The sequence below is a fragment of the Rhinolophus ferrumequinum genome, chromosome 2, assembly GCF_004115265.2.
Source record: "Rhinolophus ferrumequinum isolate MPI-CBG mRhiFer1 chromosome 2, mRhiFer1_v1.p, whole genome shotgun sequence".
Taxonomy (NCBI): domain Eukaryota; kingdom Metazoa; phylum Chordata; class Mammalia; order Chiroptera; family Rhinolophidae; genus Rhinolophus; species Rhinolophus ferrumequinum.
This window is the reverse complement of record NC_046285.1, coordinates 40564020-40591385: the sequence shown is the minus strand read 5'-3', so window position 1 is coordinate 40591385 and position 27366 is coordinate 40564020. Positions and strand designations below refer to the sequence as shown.

Sequence of the window (27366 nt, the reverse complement as noted above, 5' to 3'; positions counted from 1 at the left end):
AATGCTTACTTTCAATTTACGGATTTATGTTGTCTCAGACGAGTAAGAAATTTTGCCGACCAGCACCTTTTGGGAAACCACACTTTGAATTCCAGAGAATGTTATTTTGACCATTGGAATAGTGGGATGTAATGTGTCATTAGGCAACCCTGGGTCTCAGGATTGGGAACTCAACTAGTATCTGTCATAAAATAGTCACCTAAGAGAGGTGACGGCTGTGTGAGCCATTGAAAGAAAGTCAAAGCTCCAAAGGAAAACTGAGGTTGGAACAGAGATAGACACTGGGAACAAGGAAGAGGTGCAGAGAAATAGACTCACAGGAGCTTAAAGAAATATATAGTTATTTATGACCTGCTTCGAAACTAAAAACAAGTATTATCAAGACACTGAGAGATTGAATATACACTTAGACAATGGCCAGGCCATACAATATATAAAAATAAAGTTTTGCCCCACAACCTGCAGCAACCTGCACAGGAAACCAACCCCTTAAATACAATAAACAACCCAGGAAGCCAACTTGCTCTAAGTCAGACTTGCAGGAACACAGATTGCTATCTCTAGTGGCAATCAGGAAGCTAAAAAATAACTTACGTAACAGTCAGTCCCAAATGGCCAGGACTTGATTAATAACTGACAGCCTCCCTAATTTTTGTCCCCACTTCCAACTTAGGACCAATCAAAGAAAGCCAGATACGCACACTTAACCTGTCACATAAGATGCCCCACTTCCAGCTGGCCCACCTACAGCTTCCCATGCCAACAGCCTCCAATCAGGGCATATCTGAAGCCGTCCCTTTTTTTTTTTTTTTTTTGCCACCATAAGGCTGCCTGCATTTGAGTCCCTGTCTAACTTTGAGTCTCTGCCAAAACACAAGTGACAGTGGCTGACTCCTTTGCTATAGCAAGCTGTGAATAAATAGCCTTTGGTTTTTTTCACTTGATTGGTCTTCATTTATTTCCACAATATGCTTACTTTTCTCAATGCTGTGATAGAGCTTCCATAAGCCATTTCAGAGACACCAGCACCTACCTTCTCAATAACTGAGTCCAATTCTGTCACTATTTTGGCAACTCCATGCCCATATCCAATCTATCGGTAACTCCACTTCCAAAATGTAACCCAAATGTATCCACTTCTCCCCCACCTACAGTACCACCACTAGAGTCTAAGGAACCACCAATGTACTCCTGGATTGCCACAGTGACCTCTTCCCTGGTCTCTGCTTCCTCTCTTTCTCTCGCTGTAATCCATTCTCCTACAGCAGCCAAAGGAATCTGCATATCAAGTGTATCATTTCTCTTCTTAAACCTTCAAATGGCTTCCATCCCACTTAGAACAAAATCCCAACCCCTATACCATCTGGCATATTGCCTCTCCAGCCTCACCTTATTCCTCCCCACCCCCCACCCCCACCCCTGTCATCTACTACATTCCAGTGACACTGGCCTTCTCAAATGTGCCAAACATGTTCCCATCTCAGGGACTCTGCACCAGCTGTTCCCTCTGCTGTGATGCTCTTCCCCTGACCTTTTCATGGCTGGCTGCTTTCGTCATTCAGACATGGGCTTAGCCATCCCCTCTTTAGAGTAGCAAAGAAAGCACCTAGTCACCCAATCACTGTCACATCACCCAATTCTACTTCTCTGTATAATACTCCCTACTACCTGAGACTTGCCTTTGTTACTTGGTTTTATTCTCTGTCTCTTTGTATCACAGCAGGGATCTGTCTGCCATGATTATCTGCTGTATCCCAGGCCTAAAACAGGCCTGGTGTGGAATCAATGCTCAAGAAGTATTTGTTGAATAAATGAATGAATGAATAATTGAACTGTCTGAGACTTTGGTGTCTGGTACATAAAACTGTTCTCCCTTACCGTCCTCCAGCTCAGACCTAATTCCTGCACAGCGTAAGGCCCAAATCAATTTCCAGCTTCTCTGGAAAGTCTTCCTGTTCCACTCAGTTGATGTGCCTTTCCCTCTTCCTCACACACAGCTCTGTTGGAAGCGTTCATTTGGGCTTGATCCTATCTGACCTGGAGGCCATTCTCTTGAAGTCTGCTCCCTCGTCCTATTAAACTCTGCCTTGCTTCTTAGCTGAGCACGCGTGCACGTTCTACCCACCCAAACATACATCTTTGTACCTCCATAAAGAGGTGCAGTAAGCCTAGTGGAAACTCAATAACTAGTTGTTGAATACATTTTTAAATGTATGTCAGGTAATATTAGAAACACATAAAAGTTGTGCAGGATAGAGCCCACAACGGAATGAGACCTCAGAGCACTTCCACGTGGATTTACTCCCTGTTGGTGTAAGTGGCCCATGTTTCTCATCACCCCTTCATTGGTTTGCCCCGTACAAAGTCCATTTCATCTCTCTTTTTCCTCTCTAGGATGCATTGTGTGCTGCAAACGCAATGCTGTGCATAGCCTGGGCTAGCATTCACTGAGGACAGGCTTATATGCCCAGTGGGCAGCCAGCCAGGAATTGCAGCTTGAATGACTTTTTTTTTTCTTTTTGCTTGGCAAACAAAGAGTTGTTTCACCACCCCAGAGCTTAAACACTAGTTCACCTGGTTGGTGAAAGCGTCTTGCTATTTTATTGAAATTATACTCCTGAAAACTCAGGTAGTAGTCTCTCCCCTACAGTCTGGTTTGTGATACTGGCTCTTTCAGAATGGAAAAAAACAAAAACATAAAACTAAAATAATCTTTTCAGGAGTGAGTGAATTTTCAAAAAGGATCAGCAATTCCACAGGTTACTCCGACTTTTTTCCCCATCTGCTGTGACAGCAGGTGTGATTTCACAAGCCCACTCCCATCAATCATCCTCTCCAACCTGTCTCTGGTGCCTGACAAGGTGTTTATGTGCATAACATGAAATCCATCACTAGATCTCGCGAACAAATAAGGCTGCCTTTCACAGTACTCCGAAGGAAGACTTCCATGAAAACCTGGGTGCTGGGTTCAGGTGCATGAGGGCCACAGTCGCACCTCCTTCCAGGGGATGCAAACTCAAAGCCCTTCAGGTGCAAAATAGGAACTGAGAAAGGAGGAAGCACCCTAGTGGGAAACAACAGAGAGTGGGGAAAACTGTGACCGAAACAGATAGTGCAGTGCTCTGTCAGAAAAAGTGTTTGCATTCATTTTACATAAAAATGTGCTGGCTAAACCCAAGTTTTCTACCACCAGTTTTCAATCTCTATGCGTTTGTCGAGTTGATATCTTTGCCTGAGGCTTAAGCACTGACACTGTTCGAAGGATCTCGAAATTCATAAAATCATAGACAATTGAAGGGGTGGGGGGAGCTTAGAATTTATTTATTCCAACTTCACCTTTTCTAAATAAGGAAATTGAGGCCCAAACAATTGATAAACCAGTCAAGGGCACACAGCACACATGTAGCAGAGTCAATAAAACTCTCGTTTCCAACTCCAAGTCTAATGATCTTTCCAGCTACTTGCCATCTTTTATTCTATGTCATAGTAACAAGCTTATGCTTCATGTTTCCTTAATATAAATATCCCCATTAAAGGTTCATTGCAGTGATAACAATAGTAAAAGTTTCAAATGATAGGGAATGGATTAAAATGTCAACTCAATAAAAGAGAATTTAATTATTAATGATGATAACAACAATGTAAAATGTGTACAAATAGAATAATTTTACATGGTAAACATAGACTATGAAATTAAGATTTCAACTCTAGAAGCGAATGTGCATGTGGACAAAGACGAGTGAAATTTGTAAAATGAAATTAATTCAAGAGGCAAGATTGTTGTTATTTTTAAAATCACATTAATGCTGCTATAGTATTCCTTATAGCATTTTAGACGATTTTCTGTAATATGGGGGTTCATTTTAATCTCAGGACTAGCCATTTGCCACTTCCTACCCTCTTCCTTGCTAGCAAAATCCTGTATTTTGTTCAATTATCCAGGCTTTTCCCTTGTGAGTCTGGAATGTCCTGATAAATCTGTCGATAGCGGTGTTCTCATTTCCTTTGCTAGTGATTGGTTCAAGCATGGACATAGGATGTAAATTTGGCCAATGAAATATAAAGAGAATTTGCTAAGGGACCACTTGGAAAGGGTTTCCTCAATCTCAAAAGCAGGTCTCTTTCTCCACCTGTATATTACTATGAGAATATGAAGACCTGGAATTGCTGCAGCCATCTTCTGATCATGAGGCAAGCCAGCCTGAGGACCAGACTTATATGCTGAAGTTGACAGAGCAGAAAGATAGAAATGATCCCTAATGAGGAGTGTGAAGTCACCTACCTCTGGACTTCTTATGTGAAATAACCAGCTCCTTATCATTTAACTCTATTGAGAAAGGCATTTTCTGTCGTTTGCCAAAGCCCCAGCCAAAATAACCAACTTGATTCTCCCCCTCATATTAAGGAAAGCACATTTGGATATCTTTATGGAGAGGGGAGTATACTTCATATTTTCTTATTCTTTCCTTTTCCTATCGCATTCACAGAATGACTACATTGAAATTCTCTAGTGTCTCATTTCAAGGGTGTGGTCAGGTTGGATATCAGCATAATCCTTTTGCCTGACCTACCAGCGCTGGTTCTACTCCATACCCTAACGTGACCACAACCTGATGACCACCAGCACTTTCATATGGCATCTTTAAAACATAACTAGTTTGAGAGAGAAATACTTTCTCAAGAGAAAATAAGAAAGAGGAGGAAACAGGCATTTCTAGGAATAAGGATGTCATCCCAATAACTCTGAGTCTTCTAACTCCCCCAAGAGTTCTAGTGACATCAAATGCCCTTGTTGGGTGCTTGTTATTTGTCTTTTTCCAAACCAGCTACTTTGTAATAAACAGTCTGTCATTTTTCTTTACTCTGTAAGTGACAGTATTTCAATCATGGCAGTGTCCTAGGACATCTGGACAACAATGACAAGTTTACAATGAGGCTGAGGAGGAAACAAAAGCTACCATGAATGTGGGAGGATTGTCATTAACATACGAAATGCTGAAATTCCTGTCTGCTGGGGAGAACTGAACTTTTGAGGATTAGAAAATGTAACCAGTAGAGAATGGACTGCAAATATACTTTATACATGCTGAGTGTCTTCAAAATCACCTGTGAAGATAAAGGAGCTCCTTTGTGCTCTAGGGCAAGAGTCAAACAATGATAAAGGCACTTACCCCAGAAAGGCATGGTATGTGAACACTCGAACCCCAACTATGGCAACAGTAATAATAGTCTTATTTTTACTCTTTGAGAAAATTTCCTCCTGGGAAATCCTAAAGCGTTTTGAAACTATTTTTTCACAAAATTAACATATATATTTTCATATATATTTAGGCCTTTGCAAAAAAAACACAGCCTTATGCTATGATAAAATGTTGTCAACTATGAAAAAGTTAAAGTACCTCTACTATCCCTCCACCTAACCCCCTATATTGTCCCCCTCACACTAGAGTAAAGCAGATGAAATATCGCTCACCCAGTCTAGAATCTCTAAGCCCCTTTTGCACTCCCAGATCCTTCCTTTCACAGCCATTTCTACTTCTGTCATACACTTCCCTATCTCCCTCATCTTCCACCCCCCATGCATACAGTTTCCTGATTTCCAGGGGGGAGATAAAAGCAAGTGGAAAATAAATAATACATTCTTTCTCTAGTGTCTATAACTGCATCTATTTCACAAGCTTGTTCTTTATACCAGTGCTTCTCAAACTCTAACAAATAACCTGGGCATCTTGTTAAAATGCAGATTCTGAGTTCAATAAGTCTGGGGTGGGGTCTAAGATTCTCCATTTCTAACAACTTCCGAAGTGGAGCTGATGCTGCCGGTCCTGGTCCATGGCCCCCACCCTAAGTAACAAGATTTTATAAAATTTGTAAGATAAACAGCATCTGAGATTCAAACAAAACACACCAAATAATAAAATGGCAATCGCTTCAAAATGTGATGGGGTTTGATAGAATTTGAGATGTGCTCTTCTGACCACTAAATATCACAAGTTCTAGGAAAATTGAGTCTCAGTGTATCCACTATCTATCACTACACAATGAAATTATTGGCTTAAAACAATACAAACATTTATTTTGCTTATGCATCTGAAATTTGGACACAGGTCTATAGAGATAGCTTGTCTCTGTTCTGCATGGATCAAGTGGGACAGCTCAGCCAGGAACGTTGGAGGAGCCCCTTTCAACATGATTCACTCTATGGCTGCCAAGCTGAGGCTAACTTTCAGCTGGAAGTTCAGCCAGGCCTGTGATACAACCATCTTGGTTCTTCTCCATGTGGGCCCCTGCAGGGGCTGTTTAAGCTTTCTGAGTTTAAAAGCAAGTTTCTCAAGAAAAAAAAAATACGAATAAGTACGCAGCATTTTTATGTCCTGGCCTCAGAAATCACATAACGTTACTTCTGTCATACTCTGTTAGCTGAGGTAGTTACAAAAGCCTACCAGGTTCAAGAAGAGAGACATAAGACTCTACCTCTTGATGATGGAGTGGCAAGGTTCAAGAAGAGCATGAGGGATAGGAGATATAATTGTGGTCATCTTAGGAAAATACAATCTGCCATACTCATAAACCCCAAATCTTTTTTGAACAAATGATAAGTTACAGATACAAACTTTTCTAATTTTAGCCCATCCCCATTGCTATTATATGTATTTTGGAAAAGAAGAAAAGAAATATAGAATAGATTGGAAGAAACTGAGAAAAAGGTAGAAAAATATAATATCTAATGGAGAGTAGGAAGAAAATAGGTGGAAAAGTGAAGAGGGAAGTATAAAAAGGAAGTAAGATGCAAGCACACAGAAAAGTAGAGGTAAATCTGAAGACAAATATCACTTATTTATTCCCTTCCCTACTCTTACTCTACTACCTATAAAAGAGTGAAGCGGGTGCCAGTCTGGTTGGCAAGCCACCTCTGTTATTTGCTGCCATTCTCTGGTAAAAGGACACAAGATTGGAGCCCAGTACTGGACAATAATAAATGAATTTGGCAATTCTTTTCTTTACAACAGCAGAGCGAATTCAAACATAAAACACAGAGCTCTCTCAGACAGTTCTCTTCTAGGGCAAAACCAAAACCATAGTGTCATTGGAGAGGAATGGGAGCTGGGGTTGGGAAGAAGCAACCATATTGCCTGGTCCACTTACCGCATTTGCCAACTTACATTTACACCCTACAATATGAGATCTGATTCCAGTGAAAAATACACCAACATGCTGTTCTTTAGACTAGATAGGTATCCACGCAATTTAAGATCATCAATCTTCATCTACCAATTTACAGTGAAAAAAATGCTAGTTTTGGTAAGACATGAAAACAAAATGTCCCTCTGTTATACAGGGCCCTGCAAATTGGCTCCTCACACTGCCTCATTTGTTCTCCACACTATCCTGCTGATGTGAGCTCTGGGGAAGTTTAAAATGGTGTGAGAAAGCCCCATTGCAGTCAATGTTTGATGTTGAAGTTAAGATTGCTGTGATGAAACCAAAGAAGTGCTACCCTGGAGCACCCGGATAGAAAGGACTATTTTCACCACAAACTGCATACCAATTCCCTTTCAAATAAAGCCACTGTGCATAACTATCAACAGCCACACGTCTTAACTCTACCTCTAAACCTTCCACCTCAGGTTCAAAAGATAAAGAGTTCCCTGATGGAGCACTGTTGGCTGGTCCATGAGAATGTTCCTGTCATGCTATTGAAACACGGGTTCCTGGAAGGAAGATGAGGAAAAGGATCTGTATTTTTCTTGATTTCTGCCCAAGCATGCCTGTTCTGTAGGTGTCCCAGAGTTCTTTCCAGAAGGAAGATCTCAAAATCTTCAATAAAGATCTCAAAATCTTCAATGTCAACCATGACATTTACTTAAAAGAATGAAATGTATTCAGTATTGTGAATATGGAGGAAAAATGTGCCAGATTAAAAGGAGCAATTGATGATATTCACCCAAACTGATGTCCTGAGAGAAAGGCCCACCTCACTCACCACCTGCCTTCCTTTCCTCACACCCATCCCTTTCCATTCACCACGGCAGTCAGGGAGCCTACCAGAGAGACCTCTGAGTCGAGACTGAGACAATTGCCTAGCTGTGCGACTTTGGGTACGCCAGTTAATTTCTCTATCTGTTGCTTCTACATAGAATTAGAACGAGAGTCTTTATCCTTCCTTATCTTCCTTTGAACTTTGTCAAAGAAAGGCATTATAAGAATGCTAAGGAAAATTCTGTCAGCAACATTTACAGCTGCCCTGTGAGGATACACCGGGTGATCGCAACACAGAACATTTAGTAATAATGGCCTTTGCTGCTACCTTCCTGCACTATCCGGGCAGCTTTATCATTAGACTCAGTATCCCCCAAATCTAAAAGTGCTAAAGAAAATAAACGTAAGATACTCAAAAGTGGAACCATGAGGCTGAAAGTGAGAAATTAAGATCCTGAACTCTTTAACACACCTCTGCCTTGTTCTACTTGCACACTCTCTGTTTTTTTACTAGACCTGCCAACCCTAGACAGTGCATAATCTCTTGGTGCCCTAACCCAAGGGAAGAAGAGAGTGGGGTTCACATTCAGGCTGGGAGTTTCAGTCTTAGGGGATGTTCGATACAGTTATGCCACATAACAATATATTTATGCCCTACAAAGCATGAGAAACCTTCAATATGGTACCTAACCTCTCTACGCCTCTGTATTAGTTTTCTTGGGCTGACATAACAAAATACCATAAATTGGGTGGCGTAACCAACATAAATTGACTTTCTCACAGTTCTAGAGGCTACAAGGTCAAGATCAACATGTCAGCAGATTTGGGTTTTCCTGAGGCCTCTCTCCTTAGCTTGCAGATGTCTCCCATCTTGCTGTGTCCCTACATGGTCTTTTCTCTGCGTGTGTCTTCCTGATATCTTTCTTTTTTGATAAGGACACCAGTCATATCGGCTGAGGGCACACCATAATGGCCTCATTTTAACTTAATCGCCTCTTTAAAGACCTTATCTCCAAATGTAGTCACATTCTGAGGCTAACGCTTCACTATATGGATGAGGAGGGGAGTATAATTAAATCCATAACAGCCTCTGTAAAAATGGGCATCGTGAGGATTTATGTAAGAGGCAGACAAGAACAAGAATTAGAAAATGCTTCATAAGTTATATCACCATATAAATATTGTATCATTGATATCATTTTGTCATTATAATTATTATTCTCTATGACATATTGTCAGCTTCTTAGGAAATATAGATTTTGCACCTTTTGAAGAATTATGGCATAGGGGGTAAGAGAACATGCACCAGAATTAAGATGTCTGGATCCAAATCTTGGCGCCACTACTTGTTAGCTGTGTGACCTTCAAAAATTATTTTAACCTCTCTAAGCCTCAATTTTTCTATCTATAAATTAGGGATGTAAAATATTACCTACCTTTTAGGGTTGTTGAAATGACTAAAAGAGGAAATGCATTAAAATGACTGGCTAATAGTACATGCTCAATAAATGATAGCTGTTATTAACAGCAGTATTTAGACTTCGCAGCTGCTGCTGCTGCTGCCTCTTTCTTCAGCCAGCAGAGGTCTCCATCATAGTCTAACTTAGACTGGCTTTCCTATGACAGTCTGCATTGCAGCTGCCAAGCACATCCCCTGCTGTCAGAGAAAGCAGTGAAAAAATTGCCATGCTGTCTGATGGAAGGAGAAGAAATCAAAACAAGAGAACAGAGAATAGTTAGGATTCCATGGTACAATGTTATCTGAACAGATGACTGACCATGAATTGAGATTGTCTAAATTCTAGCGCTGCTTCAGAATCTGACTTTCATCTGACATTGCCCTAAGCTGCATCTCACTTTAGTCAATTCTAAAGTTGAGTTAATAAAAATTATTCACATATACCTCAGAGGCGCAGTAAGAATGAATTGCAAATATTTCGTAAAGTTCTCTGAAAACAAAGAGTGCTGCTAAACGAACAGTTAACCTTTCTCACAGTATTAGGCTTATCTCATCTTTATCACCAGTTATACTCTACGCTTCAGTTTTGCTTCCACTCTAACATAGTTCCTTTAACCTTCTTTCCCACACAGGCTTGCTTATACCTCCAAGTTCAATTATTCTGTCAATTTTGTTTTAAATTGTACTGATTTCTATTAACCACTTGTGGTCTCAATTTGTTGATCTGTTCCTTCTGCGGAACCAATCATCTTTACACCCACCAAAAGCTGCGACGGCAATTCAGCCGAGGAAGATGAAGAAATTAAAGCATAGAAGTAAAGGCAGTGGGAAAGTGGGATTAGAAAGAGCGTTGAGGGGAAAGTACAGATGTGCTTAAAAGCATAGCACGGAGCAGACAGAGGCACAGAGGGAAGAGTAAAGCAGGGTAGAAAACGGATCCTACATCTGCCTACTGCACCTCACTTTCAGCACCAAGGACAGAGCCTCTGAAGGGCAGCCCCAAGCAACATTCAGGGTCCCTCCCAAATCCTCTAGAGATAACGGATGCATTCGAAAACAGCTATGAAACATGCAGTAAGGTCTAATAGGGAAGCTGGAAGAGCAGCATACAAGTGATTTCACCTTCGAGGCAAAAATGGGTAATTTTCTTTCTGTTCATTTCCACAGTTTCTGTGTCTTAGGAAAGGCAAAGTTTGCTCTGCTTGGGCATATCCGCTGTCAGTAAATGGCTACAGGAACTGAGGTGCTAAACTTCAGTCTCCAGAAATCAGAAGAAATTTTCAGGGTAAGTAATTTTTCTTTTCTTTTCTACTTCAATACACAGTGTTTCCCTGGAAGATTATTTAATCAGTTGGGGTTCTGTGGTTTTCTAAGAATATTCATTACAACTCTGTACCTTCTCTTATTTAAAAACCTGAAACCCTGAGGAAACTGATTTCTTTTTTCTTTTTTTCCTCATGTTTGGGGCAGTAGAAACCTGTTTTTGTTTTTGTTTTTCCTGAAAAAAATTAGATCCTCATAGGCTCTAGAAATTACATCAAGGCAGAATTTAAAAGATGGAAAATAAAATGCTGTTACTATTCCTGGGGTTTGTATGGAAATTGATTGTAGTCCTCTTAAGGGTTTTACTTAATTATAAGGATCTGTTATTTTAAACTCGCCCAGTTCAGCACGCTGGTAATCCAGGGTTAGGAGAGTCGCTGTTTTCAATGGTCTATTTAAAGCCAGGCTGTTTCCAAGTCAGAATTCAATTATTTCCAACCGAGATATGCAGTACTTGAGATGATGATTGTGTATGTTTTCTTTAATGATGGCATATGATTTTGAAGGTGTTATTGTTTAATTGTGGGACTTCCATTACTTACTGTAGCTTATTGGGTCAACGGAAGTTGTTGCAATTGGGTATTTGTTTCAGTTCATGCATTTAGTTTAATCAAATACTATTAAAATGCATGCACAAATAATAATGCAGCAATAGCAAAGTGGAACTTAGATTCTAAACTCATTCTGCATACCTGTTTGCACTTTATAAGTGAAGCCCTTTGCTTATTGATACTAAAAGGTCTGTAAGATGTCCATCGCTGGGTAACAGTGAAGAATCACTGCTTGACACAGCATCGGTTAAATCTCTCATAGCCAAAGAGAAACAGATACAATATGAGAAAGAGTCTTACTCAGACATTCGATATTTATAGCTGAACATTTTCAAGGACCTGCCTGGTTAGCAGTGAACATGGTGTTAAACGAGGAAAATAATTGCAGTATCCAAAGGAATGCCTGATACTAAAGCATCTATACAGAAGCCTTCTCATTATGAAATCTGAATTAAAGCACATACCAAATAGATTTTACCCAATACTAAATTCAATTTCTAATACATTGAAATTTGTCATCAATATTTGCTGATTAATTGACTGATCCCTTGAGTTCCCCATTTATCCCTGATTAGAATGATAGGATAGGATACCCAGTGCTTACAGGTTGTAACAAAAAGTGGGGATGCTCTGCTTTGCTGAGCAGGTTTAATTTTTCAGAAAACTATATTACCTTGGCTATGAGAGCTCAGTAACCAGCTGTGGTTTTTCTCCGTTCACTTGCCAACAATGTAAATGTGCCCAAATATATAAATATGTTATGTATTCCAATGTACTTGTGTATCTTCATTAGGAAAATAAACCAGAAAGCAATTTTAAATAATAAAGTACCATAGAAATGCTAAAGACTACCTTTAGTAAGAATGACAATGTAACTCCCACTGTTTCTATATGCAGTGTGCACCTGCATTAACTTCACTGAGCTTGGTCACGTGATGTGCACAGATACTCTGGAAAGGAGAGGTTTTAAAATTAGTCCCGATTTCAGGTTTGTCTCCCTCACCCCAATAGTGGAATAGTTAGGAACATGAACTCTGGAAACAGACAGATCTAGAATTGAATCAGCTCCATCATTTACTGGTATCTGACCACAGCAAGATACTTAACCTTTCTGTTACTTACTTTCTTCATCTGCAGCAATGGAGATAATAGCACCAGCTTCCTTTTTTCAGGTTGTCATATGGTTTAAATATGATAATGTTTACAAAGTTTAGCTATCATGATTAATTTTTTCCAACAATATAGCAAGTCTGCCCTGAAGCCCAGAACCAGAAAAGCTCTGAAGACTAGAGGTCAGGATGTAACTAAGTAAAAGATTAGAGACGCCAAAAGACAGGAATCTATGATACAACCGATTTGGTCATGGAACCTGGCTATCAAGGTGTTTCGTTCTGGGTGTAGGAAAAACCATTTCTACCTGGAAATGATTGCCACATCAACTTCACTGCCAGCACAGACACATTCAAGAAGTCGTGAGATTTTAATTTAGGGGGACCCGAGATCAAAATGGGCTCAACGTAGGCCCCAACACATTGCATAATCTTGGAAAAGTCACTGAACTTCTGTCTCCATTTTTTAATCTAAAAAGGACGATATCCATATCTACCTTCTGGACTGCTATAAATATTAAAATGAGACAATACGTGTAGAGTATCAATGTTTGGCACACGGTAGCAGTCAGAACTGCTAGTGACTTTTGTCTTCAGAAGGAGGTAAAGAACTAAAGGTGTTTTGGAATTGTGTGTGTGTGTGTGTGTGTGTGTGTGTGTGTGTGTGTGTGTGTGTGACCTTTTGCCTAACTCAGTATCCTTAAGGAAAGAGAAAAAATAATTATAACCCTGTAAATCTTAATAAATGTCTTCCTAACAAATTCAGTGAGAGGCTGGTATGGAACTAGGTGCCAAAGAGGCACCCCACAAGTGTTCTGAACAGACTACAGCTCAGAACTGAGGAACTGAATATCAGTAAAGCAGGACGTATGTCATAGGTGATGAGAGCCTGACCACTCTTTGTTCCTGCTTTTTAAAATAGATTATGCTGTCATTCTAAGAGATGCTAAACAAACGCTAAAGACCAAAGAAAGTCAATATTTTGTAAGAAATTCAAAGGCTCATTAAGATTGGTAAGTGGTGTTTCATATGATGAATCTTAAAAGAGAAAGACCAGCAATAGTCTAGTCCGTGCCTTCTTCACTTTTTCACCTCCCACCCGTGCTTAACTACCAATACGCTTCGTTGAGGTCATCAGTAGTCTCCTCGTTTCCAAGTCCATTAAACACTCTGCAGTTGTACTTTATTTGACCCCTTTACCTGTTCCCACTTTCCCTTTAACAATAAATGCTGCAATGTTTCAAGTGCTATGTGCTAGACATTATGTTAGAGCTGTGATTCTTAATGGGGAGAGAAATTTTGCCCCACAAAGGACATTTGACAATGTCTAGAGACACTTTTCGTTGTCATAACTTGGGAGCAGGAGAGTTCTACTGGCATCTAATGGGTACACGTCAGGGATCCTGCTAATCCTCCTACTACGATGCACAAGACAACCCCTCCACAATGAAGAATTATCAAGCCCTGATTGTCAACAGTTCCAAGCCTTTACATATATAATTGTGTTTAATTATCACAATAACCCTATAGAGTGGATATGATTATTCTCATTTTGCTGGTGAGAAAACCAGGCTATCATTATGAATTATTAGAGAGTGATTATTAAGTTAATGAATTCTCCAGGCTCTTTGCTTCTCCTACCTGAGACCAGTGTACTATCTGTTAGCATATCTGTCAGAGAGAGAAAGAAAGGAGACAGCCCAGCCCAGCTCTGTGTTATATAAGTGATGCTGGTTTAAAAAAAAAAAAAAAAGAAAAATCTAACAAGGGAGGAGGTTGAAACAATTAGCCGAGAGGTGGGAAGTAATCTAGCATCTCAGTCATTTTCTGCTTTCATCTCCCACACCCACAACTCATCAAGAACTGCTGGACAACCAAGACTTACCCCCACCTGCTGCTATAAAGAGTCTAAGACCAGAGACAGTGCAATGCACAAAAATAAGTAAACAAATCAGAAATCCATGCAATTGTGATCCCAACATCAGGCTCAGAACCAATTTTCAGAGTCGAAGGTTTCCCCTCCCGTAATCAGTCATTGACATTCAGCTCGACTATTTTTAATTAGCTGTCAAACCTCGGCAGAGTAAAAAGTCCAGCAAGATGATAACAAATATCCCAAGGTTTTCTGCTTCCCTCTTACGTGACAGGTGAAATGAGACTAAGACATTAGCCAACTGCAGACCTCAGGAAAGAGTGATTTCTGGCCTCTGCTTTCCAAGTGGCCCAAATGCAGAAGAAAAGGCTTTCTGGGCCTGAGCCTGCCTCAAAGGTGAAACTATCCTTGAACAATCAGAAAGCATTGTATTTTTCCAAAAGCTCTTGGCAACAGCAGTGCTATCTCCAGGGTACTGGCTGCCCTTCTCCGAGTAATGAGGAAATTACAATTATTATCAAAAATTATTATTATGCTTTAAAATATATTGAGTGCAAACAGTGTGCCAAGATAAAGAATATTTTTCTTAAACAGTTCTCTGCGTTTAATCCAAGTCGGTCACCCCTGAACAATCATTTGTTCATTTTAACACTTACACATTCCAGGCTGAAAAATTTCAGAACTAGGTACAAAATGACAGCCATGACTAGGCTAATCTCCTAATCAAAGGAGAGCTGCAGATATCAGGAGTGAGAGCAAATCCTGTCCACCAAGCCAGCCTCGACCTCTGCCAAGTCCTGGAACAAGAGTTCCCAGGGAGGTCCATATACTCCATGTCTAAATATTTTAGTCATAACCAACAAATCATTGAATAAAATGTTTAATGCTCCTGCCTTGACAAATACAACTTTCTAACAATCTCAAAGGGCAGGTCTCAATTTAGCATTCTTGGGTGCTTAAGAGTTCCATACAAATTGTAAGAGGGCAGGAGAAGTCGAGTCTCACCCCCGAGCCTGTCCCAGGGATTCTGTCCTCTTCTCTCCCCACCTCAGGCTACACTCAAGCTATTCATCTGAGCTCCCAAAAGAGCTACCCCTTGAGCCCAGGGGCCCCACATATACCTGGCACAGTCTACCCCCAGGGTGGCAGATCCAGAAGGATGCTGCTGCTTCCCTAGAAGCAGGCTCCAAGCAGTTTGGCCGAGACTTCTGTGATCTCAGCACCCAGAGTGTGCTCTAAATGGGAATGTGGATTCTTGGTGGCCCTGCTCTTTGGTGCTATGAGATGGCACCACCTCATCCTATAGGGAGGATATGACCCAATGGGGGCCAGCGTAGGGCCCTCTACAGCACAGGATTCAGCACTGGAGTCACTCTTGCCCAGGTCTCAGGGCCAGACTGTAGGCTATAGTGTCTTCTCCCAGCACGTGGCTTTAATGCACTGCTACCCTTCGCACACAGGAATTTCCATGTTTTACTTCAGGATATGGTGAGTTTTGTCCCCCACAGACGCAAACAAACCTGGTTCTAATTGCCCAGAGTCCCTTCTTCAATGCTGGCCCTAACAGGCTGGTGTCATGGGGGCAGCTGATGGGCTCTAATGCCTTTCCCACTCTAAGTCCAAAGTCCCCACAGTTTGAGGATTGGCTCTTCCCAGTGGGATACTGACAAAATCGTTGTTGTGGCTTTCAGATGTCAAGGACAACATTGGGAGCATTAGTTCTGCTACTATTATAATAAGCTGTGTGACTTAAGACATACCACTCATCTCTCTGGGTCTCTATTTCCCTGTTTGAAAATTGAGGGCATTGGACTAGATCATAGCTTGAAAATAAGTGGTGCATGAGTCATGGCCTATGGATGTGGGCTTTGGGGGTGGGGAGAGGACTTCATAGGGCTTAAACACTTTTCTAATTGGTAACCAATCTTTAAGATTTAGGAGGTTTCAAATTAAATCCCACACATGGATTTTCCCCTAAATATAAAAACCACTGTTTGCCTCCAGACTTCATTCCTCTTGATTTTCTCTCCCACAACCCAGTCTCCCAACGCTACCACGCTGTACATGAGATACAAGAGAGAGACTGAGATTGAGGAAATGAAGAGAGACGGAGGGAGGCAGGGGAAAAGACAAATGGGGGCAATAGAGGGTGGGAGGGAGTAAACAAAGACAGATGGGTGGGAAGCTAAGAGAAACAGACCAATAAAAGAAAAAGAGCTAACACTTATATAGCTTTCTAGGTCTCAGACATGGTTTTCAATGTCTCACATATACGAGTATAACAACTCATTTAAGTCTCACAAAAACCCTAAGGAAATAAGTTCCATCATTTCCCCATTTTATAGAGGAGGAAAATGAAGCTCAGAGAGGTGAAGTAACAAGCCCCAGGCCCCAGCATTAGGAAGTGGTGAAGCTGGGATTCTAATTCTGCAATGGCGCCCCGTCTTACTCCGAGTCCAAGCGTGGTTCTTTCCACAGCCCTGCACATCCTCTCAACCTCATGCCCTTCCACTCTGCCCCTGCCTCACTTGGCTCCAGCCACACTGGCCTGCCTGCTGTTTCTTCCACAGGCCAGCTGTCCTGTCTTTGTACCTGCTGTTCCTTCTGCTTAGAGAACTCTTGCTCCAGATATCTGCACAGTCAGCGTCTGCAGGTCCAGGTCTTAACTCAATTGTCACCTCCTTCATGAGGGCTTCCTGATGGCCCTAATTAAAACTTACACTCAGATACCCTGCTCACACAAACATGATTCTCACCCTCTCCTGTCCCCTTCCCTTATTTACTGTTCTCCAAAATACTTAGCATCATCGAACATACTACATCCTTCATTTGTCTTGTTTATCAGTCTTCTCCTCCAGAATGAAGTCTTCAAGAAGGCAGGGAGTGTTATTATCCCTTTTGTTCACTGCTGTATTTCCAATGCTTAGAACAGTGCCTGCCATATAAGAAGTGCTCAATAAATATTTGTTGAAGCAATAAATCAAAATATACACGCAAGCAGCCCAGCTCCAAAGCATCTGACTTTACCATCGTTGTTTTTTGTCTCCTCCTAGGAAACCCATTGGGGTCACTCTTCTCCCTCCGGGCGATGGCACCTCTGACTCAACTGAGTGGCCACATCAACTCCACCTGTGGGGCAGACAACTCCACGGGCCCCAGCTGGGCCCGCCCGCATGCCTACTATGCCCTCTCCTACTGTGCACTCATCCTGGCCATCATCTTTGGCAATGGTCTCGTGTGCGTGGCTGTGCTGAGGGAACGGGTCCTGCAGACCACCACCAACTACCTAGTGGTGAGCCTGGCCGTGGCGGACCTGCTGGTGGCCACCTTGGTCATGCCCTGGGTCGTGTACCTGGAGGTGAGTGAGGCCAGGTGCGGGCGGCCCATGTGATCATGCTTGTCCTTCTCTTCCCTGATCGCTTGGCCTTCTGGGCTCAAAATGCTCCCTGTTGTGATCTGGGGACTTGGGAAGGAAGGAGAGCTCCGGTCATTCTGCTTTTCATGAGAAAACTGACGGTCTTGAGAGCAGCCATTATCCAGCGTCTCTTGCTCACATCAGAACCTGGGATCTGGGAATGATTCTGTTCCCAAGCTTCCAGTATCCAGGTGACCAGAATTGAGTGATGGGACTTGTCCTAAAAATGTGCTAACTTTACTTTCTGTGCCAGGCATGTCTCAGAGATGTGAGGGATTGGGGGAGGCAGTCCAGTGGGCACCTTCATCGGTGTTTCAATGTATATGGGGGTGAGGATGTGCAGGAGAGATACAGAACAAAGGTGGGATATAGGGAAGGCTAAAGGAATTTTAGAAAAAAAATGTTAATGAATGAGAGGAAAAGAAAGAAAGAATAGTCCACAAATAGATCAGAATTCTTTTGATGGTTCAGTTGCCCTCAGACTCGGCTCTTTCCTCCTCGGAACCAGCTCTCCACAGACTGTAGAGGAACAGACCAAACCTTCAAATGTATATTTTTGATGCCTACATTAATAGTACACAACACTCACAAATCAGATAATGCAGCAAACCTTGGAGAGTTTTTTTGGAGAGAAAAATTTCTTAAATTTGACAGTATTTTCATTTGAAAGTACTAAGCAGAGGCAGGAGGTGATCAAGACAAAACACCCATTTGCTGACAAGGAAATAGGGGTGCCTGTATCTCTTCAAGAAACATATACTCTTACTGAAACACATGCAACTTACTAAAGAGTTTTTTAAGGACATCTTAATATACTATTAATATTTCTCCTCTGCCCTGTGTATCATTCTAAAGAGGTATCCAATGAAGGATCAAAATTATGCTATGATTAATAGAAATTAAAATTCATCAAATTAATATCACAGTTAATATTAATAGTGCAGATGGCAGTTAATTAAGTATGACATATCACAGGAGAGCAAAATCCTTGAACGTAGACTGCTTAGGCTAGTTCCCATATTAAAGAACGACTGGGAACTAAAATTAGACTTACGATCTCAGTGGGGAGACAGAAAAGAAAGAAATCAAGAAAATAAAAAGAAAAAAAAAGAAGAACTAAGCTGATTGGGATAGATTTAAAGGCTAAGGAAATACTCAGAGAAAAAATGCATATTTACTCTTCCCAGTTAGGACAATCCTGATGGCACAGGGTCTTGTAATTACTGACATTTCTGCCAACCCAGTTAGGCTGAGACATCCTTGAAGTACAAAGTACAGAGTTTTTTCCTGTAGTCCAAGCATACTACCTGGCAAATAATATGTGCTAAATAAATAATTGATACATGAATGAGTAAATGAATGTGTTCTGCAATGTATGCATTAGACGGGAAATTCCTGCTTATGTTATTTGCTGCTGTATCTATTGTCACAATGATTTTTTTTTAAAAAACATCCAATAATAACGAGACTAAAAGGAGTTAAAAGCGTGTGATATTTCTGTTCAAGAGTGAGGCAGACTTTAGGTGCTGTAACCTAGTAGGGATCAGTCAATGATTCATTGTAACACCACCACCCACGGTGTTTCTGTCCATCTCTATACATTACAAGGATTCTTAAGTCTTCCGGAAAGATGAATGTCAGAAACAAATGCAGGAAGAGGACTTTTAGTCTAATAAGCATTTTAATTGCCTCTGAAATAAAACCAGGGCTTTTGGTGTCTATAAAAAAGCCACTCAGGCAAACTCTGGCTGTCTATTTGTGATGGCTACCAGGAGTCTGGGTGGACCGTAGTGGAAAATCTCTATAGATACTGATATAGGAGATGGACATTGTAACTTTTCCACACTAGACACCATGGCAGCCCCTTCTCGCTACACCCACCAATATACATGATGCCTCCATTCTACTGCTGAGCGTAGAAAAGCAACTGAGCCTGCAAAAGGCCTGCATGAAATCTTGCCGAAGGCTTAGTGGACCCTCTGCAGGTTGGATCTATGGTTCTCCCCATGAGAAGAATTCTGGTGGAGCTCTTGGTTTCCCCTCATGCCCTCTGTCCAGCAGGTTACTTGATGTAGGTGTTCAGCAATCAAGAGCATGGTCAAATTAGTCTGCAATCATATAAAGAAGATCCAGGGAAGCAAAGACAGCTCTCCACTGAGAAATGGGTTTTGGGACCTCGTTTTGGTCCTTTCTAACTTGCCTCAAGGTTCTAGTCAATGCAATTTAATATCTTATATCACTTTCTCCAACAGTCCACACAAGGTCTATCTTAGTAAAAGATAAAATATGACTTAAAGTAGCCATTATTAACAGATGACCAGTTAAGATAGTAGAAGTTTCTAGTCCAAAGGACCAGGTCTCCCTACCCCACCCCAGTATATACATTTCTTAGTCTTAAATACCTGCCTGCTTTCGCTGGACAGCAGCAGCAGATGGGGTACCTTAACCAAAGAAACAGCACTTTGAGCCCTTACAGGGACTGTGAACGTATACATCCATGTGTCTCAAAGAAGAGCAAAGCAGACTCTCACTAACTTAGCCTAAGGATGGCACAGTTTGAGTAGCTAACCTAGTAATTGTATAATTATACCTAAGAGCTCCTTTGGAAAGAGGGAAGGATGCAGCATTGACCACAGAGATTTCTGTAGGCTAACGGCCTCCAAGGGCATAGGGCAGAAATGAGAAGAACACCATGTGGGGGGCCAAATGAGCAGCCAAATTCACAGCTTCCTGTGCTTTTATTTGAATACATTCATTTTCTCCGAAGGAAGTATTGGCTCATATTGGCCAGATACCTTCCTTCAAAGGAAAACTGGCTCCTTTCCCAAGACACCAGTATGTATGAGTTAGGAATGTTTGGGTTGTAAATATTGGAAAATTTGACCAACTGTGGCTTAGATGAATAGGAGTTACATCTCTCACATACCCAGAATTCTGGAGGAAGGCAATTGTTGGTGTTCGTTCAGCTGCCCCATGGTGTCGTCAAGAATCAGACGTTCCAGCCTTCCCGAGCTGGCTGACTTCCTTGCGCTACTCATACGATGGCTGCTATCACCCCAGTATCACGTCTGTATTCGAATACAGGATGGGTGGGAACAGCAGAGAAAGGGAGGAAAAGGCCCTTTCTCTGCAGTGGCTTGAAGCAGCTCCCTAACGGACTTCACGTAAGTCTGATTTGCCAGAAGTGGATCATATAGCCACTTTTAGCTGCAAGGGAGGATAGAAAAGAAAATGGGAAAATGTGGCTTTTAGTTAAAAAGAATATGTGGGTGTGAGGAATTGCTGTGAGGTAGGCAATAAAATGTCACGTAACATCATGCTTTTGCTGAAATTCACAGGGATCAATGTCATTCCAACACAGAGTTGTGCTATAAAAAAGACTCAGAACTGGGAGTCAGAAGATGTGGGAATTAAGTGAATAAAATGGAGGTGACAACTACACTTTCCCTATTTCATAGGATGGCTGTTAGGCTCAATGGTCATCAACTGAGGAAGTGCTGTAAGAACTGAGAAGTGTAATCTATAAATGTCTCAGTTGAGACACCTTTAGCTGTAAGAAAAAGAAAACTTAATTCCAATTGACTTGACTACTAAACAGAATGCACTGGCTCTCACACCAGGAACTTTACATGCGGTAAGGTGGATTGCAGGCACAGTTGGAACAGGGATCCAGCTCCATTTCTCTATAATTCTCTCAGCTCTGTCTTCTTCCATATGTCGGCCTTACCTGTAAGCAACGAGAAAGCACTAGGCCTCCCATGTGCATACCACACCCCTCCCAGCAAGAGAGAAAATCTGCCTGAGAATTTCTAGTAGAAGTGTGAAGGTGTACTTTCATTGGCCTGGCTTACGGCACATAATTTTCTCTGAACTGATCACTGAATGGAAGAGCTGGTTTAGCACAGGTTCTGTGTTCTTTCCATGGAACACATCAACTGCTCGGGCATCTCATGGATTCCCAGTAGAATCCAAGGGCTATTGGAAAGAGGGAAGAGGACAGCGAGCAAGTCTGCACCACAGTGGCTTTCACGGATAGCATTCTCATCATGAAGGCAACAGGAGCCTGAGCTCAGGCAGTATATGAAGGAGAAGGAGCAGGGGCCACTAACCCTCATCGGTTTTCTCTGTCCCCAGGCCTACCAGAGAAGTTCATGATAAAAACCATGCAGGTGACCTCAGATTAGTTATATTCCCAAGCGCACTGGCCTGGCTGCCTCTTTTATTCTGTTTGCAGCATTTTCTCAAAAACCCTTTTCTGTGTCATACCAAATAGTTTCATCTCCGATTCCCTCTCAAGTTTTTAATTTCCTGCTTTAGAAGCTACATTCTGTTTGGGGCTTCCTCTCCAAGCACAGCCATCACATTTTGTTCCACTTGGGTAAGCACTTTTTGTGATGTTTAATGCACTTATATCAGGGCAGAAAGGCAATATAAGAAGCCAGGGGAACACTTGGAATCCTAAACTCAGAGTCCTTGGGTCTCAGTATGGAGAGGAAAAAAAGACTCGAGGGTTAAATAATACAAACAAGCGAAAACAAAGAGCAGGGTCGGTTCAGGCAGGAAAATTCACCACAGAGAGAGTCACCAAGGTCAGAGAGTAATGACAGGAAAGAGCAGCACTGTTTTGGGAGACAGGAGCCTTTGGGCCTTGTAATAATACTGATTATTAGAAATAAAGGAGAGTCTGCATTTTAAATGGGCTCCTCCATGATTCTTATGCACCTACACTTGGACCAGTTCTAAGATAAACTTTCATTACAGGAAGCTTCTTGTTCAAAACACAGACTGTGGAGTCTACCCAGATGCTACCAAGTAGAACAACAATTGTAACCAACCTCCCAGCCCTAGCCCCACTCCCACAGCAAGTGATTTGTGCAGCCAGCTAGCCATCCTGCAGCAAACTGACATTTAAGAACCACTAATCTATAAAAACCCCATTTCACAGATGAGCAAATTGGAATTCAGAGACGTGAACCCCCAGAAATCCCCTCCTTAAAATAAATTCCAAGTGCAGCAAACAAAAAAATGAAATGAAGAGGCTAATTAGAGAAGTAATTCCATCTTTGCCCCTTGGCTATCTCCCCAAAACAACTAAAAATCCATCCCTTACAGCAAGAGTTCTTAATCTGGGGAATCCTTCAACTTGGATATAAATAAAATTACTTCTTTATTTTCACTAAGCTCATATTTAGCATTTCCATCAATTATGAAAGTAGGCATCAACCCACAACAGAAGAAATCCTTAATGTCACAAATCATAGATATTTATATTTTCAAATCACATGACGGCTGTTGTAGACACCTTGAAATACCATTTATACTCATCAGTACTTTGAAATTATGGGACTTTTGAACCTGCTGATAAGTCTTGTCATTTAATGCATTGTTAAAGAAGCACGTATATTTAAAATACTTTGGCAACTATACGTCAATATAATTGGTATCCTTTGTGATCCATTATATTTTATTGTATGCATTCAAATACATTCTTCTGAGAAGGGGACCAACCATGAGGCTAAAGAGATCCATAGAACAAAAAATTGCTTAAAAGAGCTCTGCTTTAAGACAACCATCTCTAAAAATAATGTCATGTCCCCCATACCCTCCAGACCAGCATTTCCCAAACCTCCCAGGCAGTTGGAATCACTGGAGGAACGTATTATACTGAGTGGGGCCTGAGAAACATTTTGTTTAACAAGAGCCTCAGGTGACTTGGGAAATGCTGCCTTATAATCAGTAAATTTGGGGAATGCTGCCATAGGCTGTGTCTGTTGAAAATCAATAGCCAACTTCTGTACCTGAAGACACTTTCTTGCTTACTCACTCCCACCTTCTGTATTGCCAAAGGGAGTTAGTTATATTCATTAGCAAGTGAGAGTAACACCACCTGGCTGTTATATATTTTGAAGTGAGTTATTCATTAGGATTCAGGAGAAAGGTAGAATCATGTCTTCAAAGAGTTTTAAATCAATCATATTTTTTTTCTGCTTTTTTTTCCTGCTTTAATTTCAAAAGTCACTTTACCTCTTGTGTTTTCCCAACACTTTCTACTTACCGCACGGTCACACTTACCACATTGTATTATAGTTATTTTCTTAGTGTCTATCTCCTGGGCTCTCAATTCAGCCCCACACATTCACACATCACCCCCCCACCCCCCGCCCCCGCCAACATGCACACACTATATTCCCAGGCCTTGGAGACAAAAACAGGTTTAATTCATTTCAGCATGGCCACCCAAGCAAAGTATCCGGCCTCTCACGGGCACTCAGTAAACACTGGATATATGGGTGGATGGATGGACAAACACCAACTCTTCCCCCTCCTACGCTATTAGAATGGAGTTAAATTGCCCATTTCCCAGAAGTGAATGTTAAGGCGCTGGCCTTTGAGAGGCAAATAGAGTAATGATTAATATGAAGGGTTTGAAAGTCCAGCCCTTTTACTTGCTATGTGTCCTTAGGCAAATTCCTCAACCCCTCTCAATCTCCGTTTTGTTATCTATAAACTAGAAATAATATTTACCTCGTTGGGTAGCTGTAAGATAATGGGTGAGAGTTACATGGTCTTGGTCCTTTGCATCTCTTTCTTCATAACTTAACCATTACTTGCTTGGTGTGGAGAACTCCAGTGAAAACAAGTATTTCCATTACACATCCCACCAATCAGAAATTCGTTGTAATGAGTAAGTTCTGGGAGAGGCTAAGTGATGGCCCCTCAGTGGGAATTACTTTAATCAGCTAATCAGATTGTTTTCTTCTCGTCACTTAGCTGAGATCAAGGAGAGAAATTTTGATGGCAGAATTGGAGAAAGGAAGAGAAGATAGCCAGAATGGGGTGGCACAGTGGGGGCCCGGAAGCCAGAGGACAGCTTGAGGGCTTTGGCCCTTGTGGACTAAAGAAACGGTACCAAAGAATATGCCAGGTGTGTACCTTCATTAGGCCCCAAAGTCAGCAGCCACCGCTGTTGTTTTGTACTGTTTTTTGCAACCCTGAGATGGAGGCAATCAGAAGAAGGGTGTCTCTTTCCATAGAAGGGAAATGAAGCAGTCTGTCACACAAAAATCCTTGATGAGGACATGGTTGTCTCCTTTCCCCTCGTGCTCACCCATTTCCACCCCTTTCCAATAACTGCCCCCTCCCCACTTGGCATTTCCTTATAGCAGGGCATAGAACAACCTACCCTCCAAAGCCCTGTTTGCCTCTACTAGCTGTGCCACCTCAGGCAAGGTGCTGAACCTCTCAGAGCTTTCGTCTCTTTCTCTGTAATGAAGATGGCAGTAGTCCCCTCTCATCGGGTTATAATCGGCAACGGAAGCCATATATAAAGTGCTTTGTATATAAAGTGCTTTGCAGAACATCAAGACTTAGTGAGCATTCAAAAAATGCTAGCTCTTAGTATTAATGCAGATTGTGTCAGAGACCATTTATTCTTTCAGAATAGATATGGACTCCAGGCACTGTTCTAGGAGCCAAGGATGCAGCAGCAAACCAGTGCAAGTCTCTGCTCTTACAGAGTTAAGTAACAGGCGTTTCATTTCCTATCAAGTAAGTGCATGATTTGTCCTCAAAAAACTGTAAGAGCACATACAGTCAAAAATAAATTCAGTTTTCAGAATCTGAAGTTTCAAAGCTACAGATGTTCCTGGAATGGGGTCTTGTGGGTCAGTGACCCACACAGAGCAAGTTGTCAAGAAATGTGAGACTGTATTAACATTGTTAGGATCTCATGATGATCTCTAGTTATTTTTATTTAAGAATCCTTTGCTTTTCCAGTAATCTTATAAGTTCCTCAAGGACAGAGCCTGAAGTACATTTTTAAAAGCCTCTTAAAACATATAACATATCCTCCTTCTGTGAACTAAGTATTAGGAGCTTTACAACAACTTGCTATATGAATGAATGAATGAATGAATGAATGAACGAACGAACACCCAGAAAGCACTGGACTTCGCTATTGTTCTACCTATCCTCTCACCTACTTTGCACCCTCAAGACAGAGATACAAACAGGCACTCACAATTTGGAGGGGGAGTAGTGTTTTTCCCCAATTTAAGACATAAATTGCATAGTACGTGTATGGTAAAATGAGATTTAGTATACAAAATTCAACTTTTTGCAAGAAGCTTTTAAAGCAAGCAGCATCCTGTGTCCTGAGCAAAACTATCGTTTATTCTCCTGGCTTCCTTAAATCAGTGTCAATACGACTACACATCTCCTTTTTGAAAAGTATTTCATTCTCAGAAATCCTATAGGTCATATTAGTTAGGCCTTTATACATTGTCAAATGGTTGAACTTAGAGAAAGTAAACCCACAAACAAATGAGCAAAAGTTAGGACTTCATAGCTAGTTTGAACTTGTCATTGTCGCTTTTACACAACGTATCTTTGGTCAGAGTTTCCCAAAATAAAATAGAGTCTGGAGATGACCAAATATAGTGATAAAAGCAAATGCTGAAAAGGAAATAAATCCAAGGGGAAATAAGTAAATAGGTAAGGGGATAGGTTGAGAGACTTTGCTTTCATGGGATAAAACAGGAATGAACAGTAAAGCGACCTGGTTGTATAACAAGATTCTTGGATGAGAAAAACTAGAGGGACGAACAGCATCATGTTTACCCACTCTCATTTCAACGAGATCTCTTTTTTCCTTGAGAAACTACTTCAGAGGCAACTGTGCCTATTTTTCACTCTCCCTTCTTCTTAATTCGTCATTGGGTCTACCCAGCAGGGACACTCAGCTACTGCCAGGGACACAAAGTGTCACAGGTTTCGCCTAGAGAACATGGTCCCCAAGAACAGCAGCACCGTGGGCAGGAAGCTGGCAAATGAACAAAAGCTTTGGGGCCCGAGAACAGCATCTGTGGACATTCTGACAGTGGCAATCCCCGACACATTTCTCTGGTACAATCAAGTTATGTAAAAAAGAAAATTAAATTAAGTTAAAACATGCTAGAATATAAATTAAATTACCTAAATTCCTGACTTTTTATAAGTGTTACCGGGAGGAAGCTGTGGAGCTTGGAACACATGTGGAAATGCATGAGGTCAGAACCATCCTCAATGATTCTGTGAGTGGCAGAGAGAACCTGGACCCCTTTCCAATTTCCTGGAACCAGCCTTTCTCCCCACCTCTTGGAGACTGGGACCCAGGTGTCAAAAGCAGGCACCCTGGCACAGACTTAGGTTCTTAGAGATGTTGTTCCAGGATGCTTCCAAGCTTTAAAACCAGAAGCTGGATAGATTTTCATTTTGGAGGTAAGTTTTAAGAAACATGTGTTCTCAGCTTATTTTCTGGGTGCATGGTGAACTCCCCACTGCATGGAGGACTTCAGAGAGGCAGTTTGGGCACAGTGCACACATCTGGCGGTCACCCAAGGTCATTTACTACCAGCTGTGCATCTGTGGGCATATCACTGAACCACTATGTTCCTGAGTTGCCTCCTGAGTTTGAACTAGATCAGTGATTCTCAAACCTTGTTGTGTTTGGGGGTGGGGAGGGGAGTGCTTGTTTTAAAATGAAGATTCATGGGCCCCAGGTCTAGAGATTCTGACTCAGGAAAGGGTTCAGAAATCTTCATCTTTAATGAGTACCCCACTGTGAAAAACTCATCTTTAATGAGTACCCCACTTTGAAAAACACTGACCTGTTGATT

At 41.5% G+C, this 27366-nt stretch overlaps 1 protein-coding gene across 2 annotated transcripts in view; it reads left to right on the top strand.

Moving 5' to 3' along the window:
- Window positions 1-10363: 10363 nt before the first annotated feature.
- Window positions 10364-27366, top strand: part of DRD3 (dopamine receptor D3) — a 39072-nt gene continuing 22069 nt past the window's right edge. Inside the window, exons 1-2 of one of the 2 annotated variants that reach the window (XM_033134202.1) lie at window positions 10364-10724; window positions 17349-17653. In XM_033134202.1, the coding sequence (XP_032990093.1) occupies window positions 17384-17653 (270 nt within the window). In that variant the 5' untranslated portion in view covers window positions 10364-10724; window positions 17349-17383. The remainder of the gene's footprint in view (window positions 10725-17348; window positions 17654-27366) is intronic. The other variant, XM_033134192.1, reaches the window with a different exon arrangement.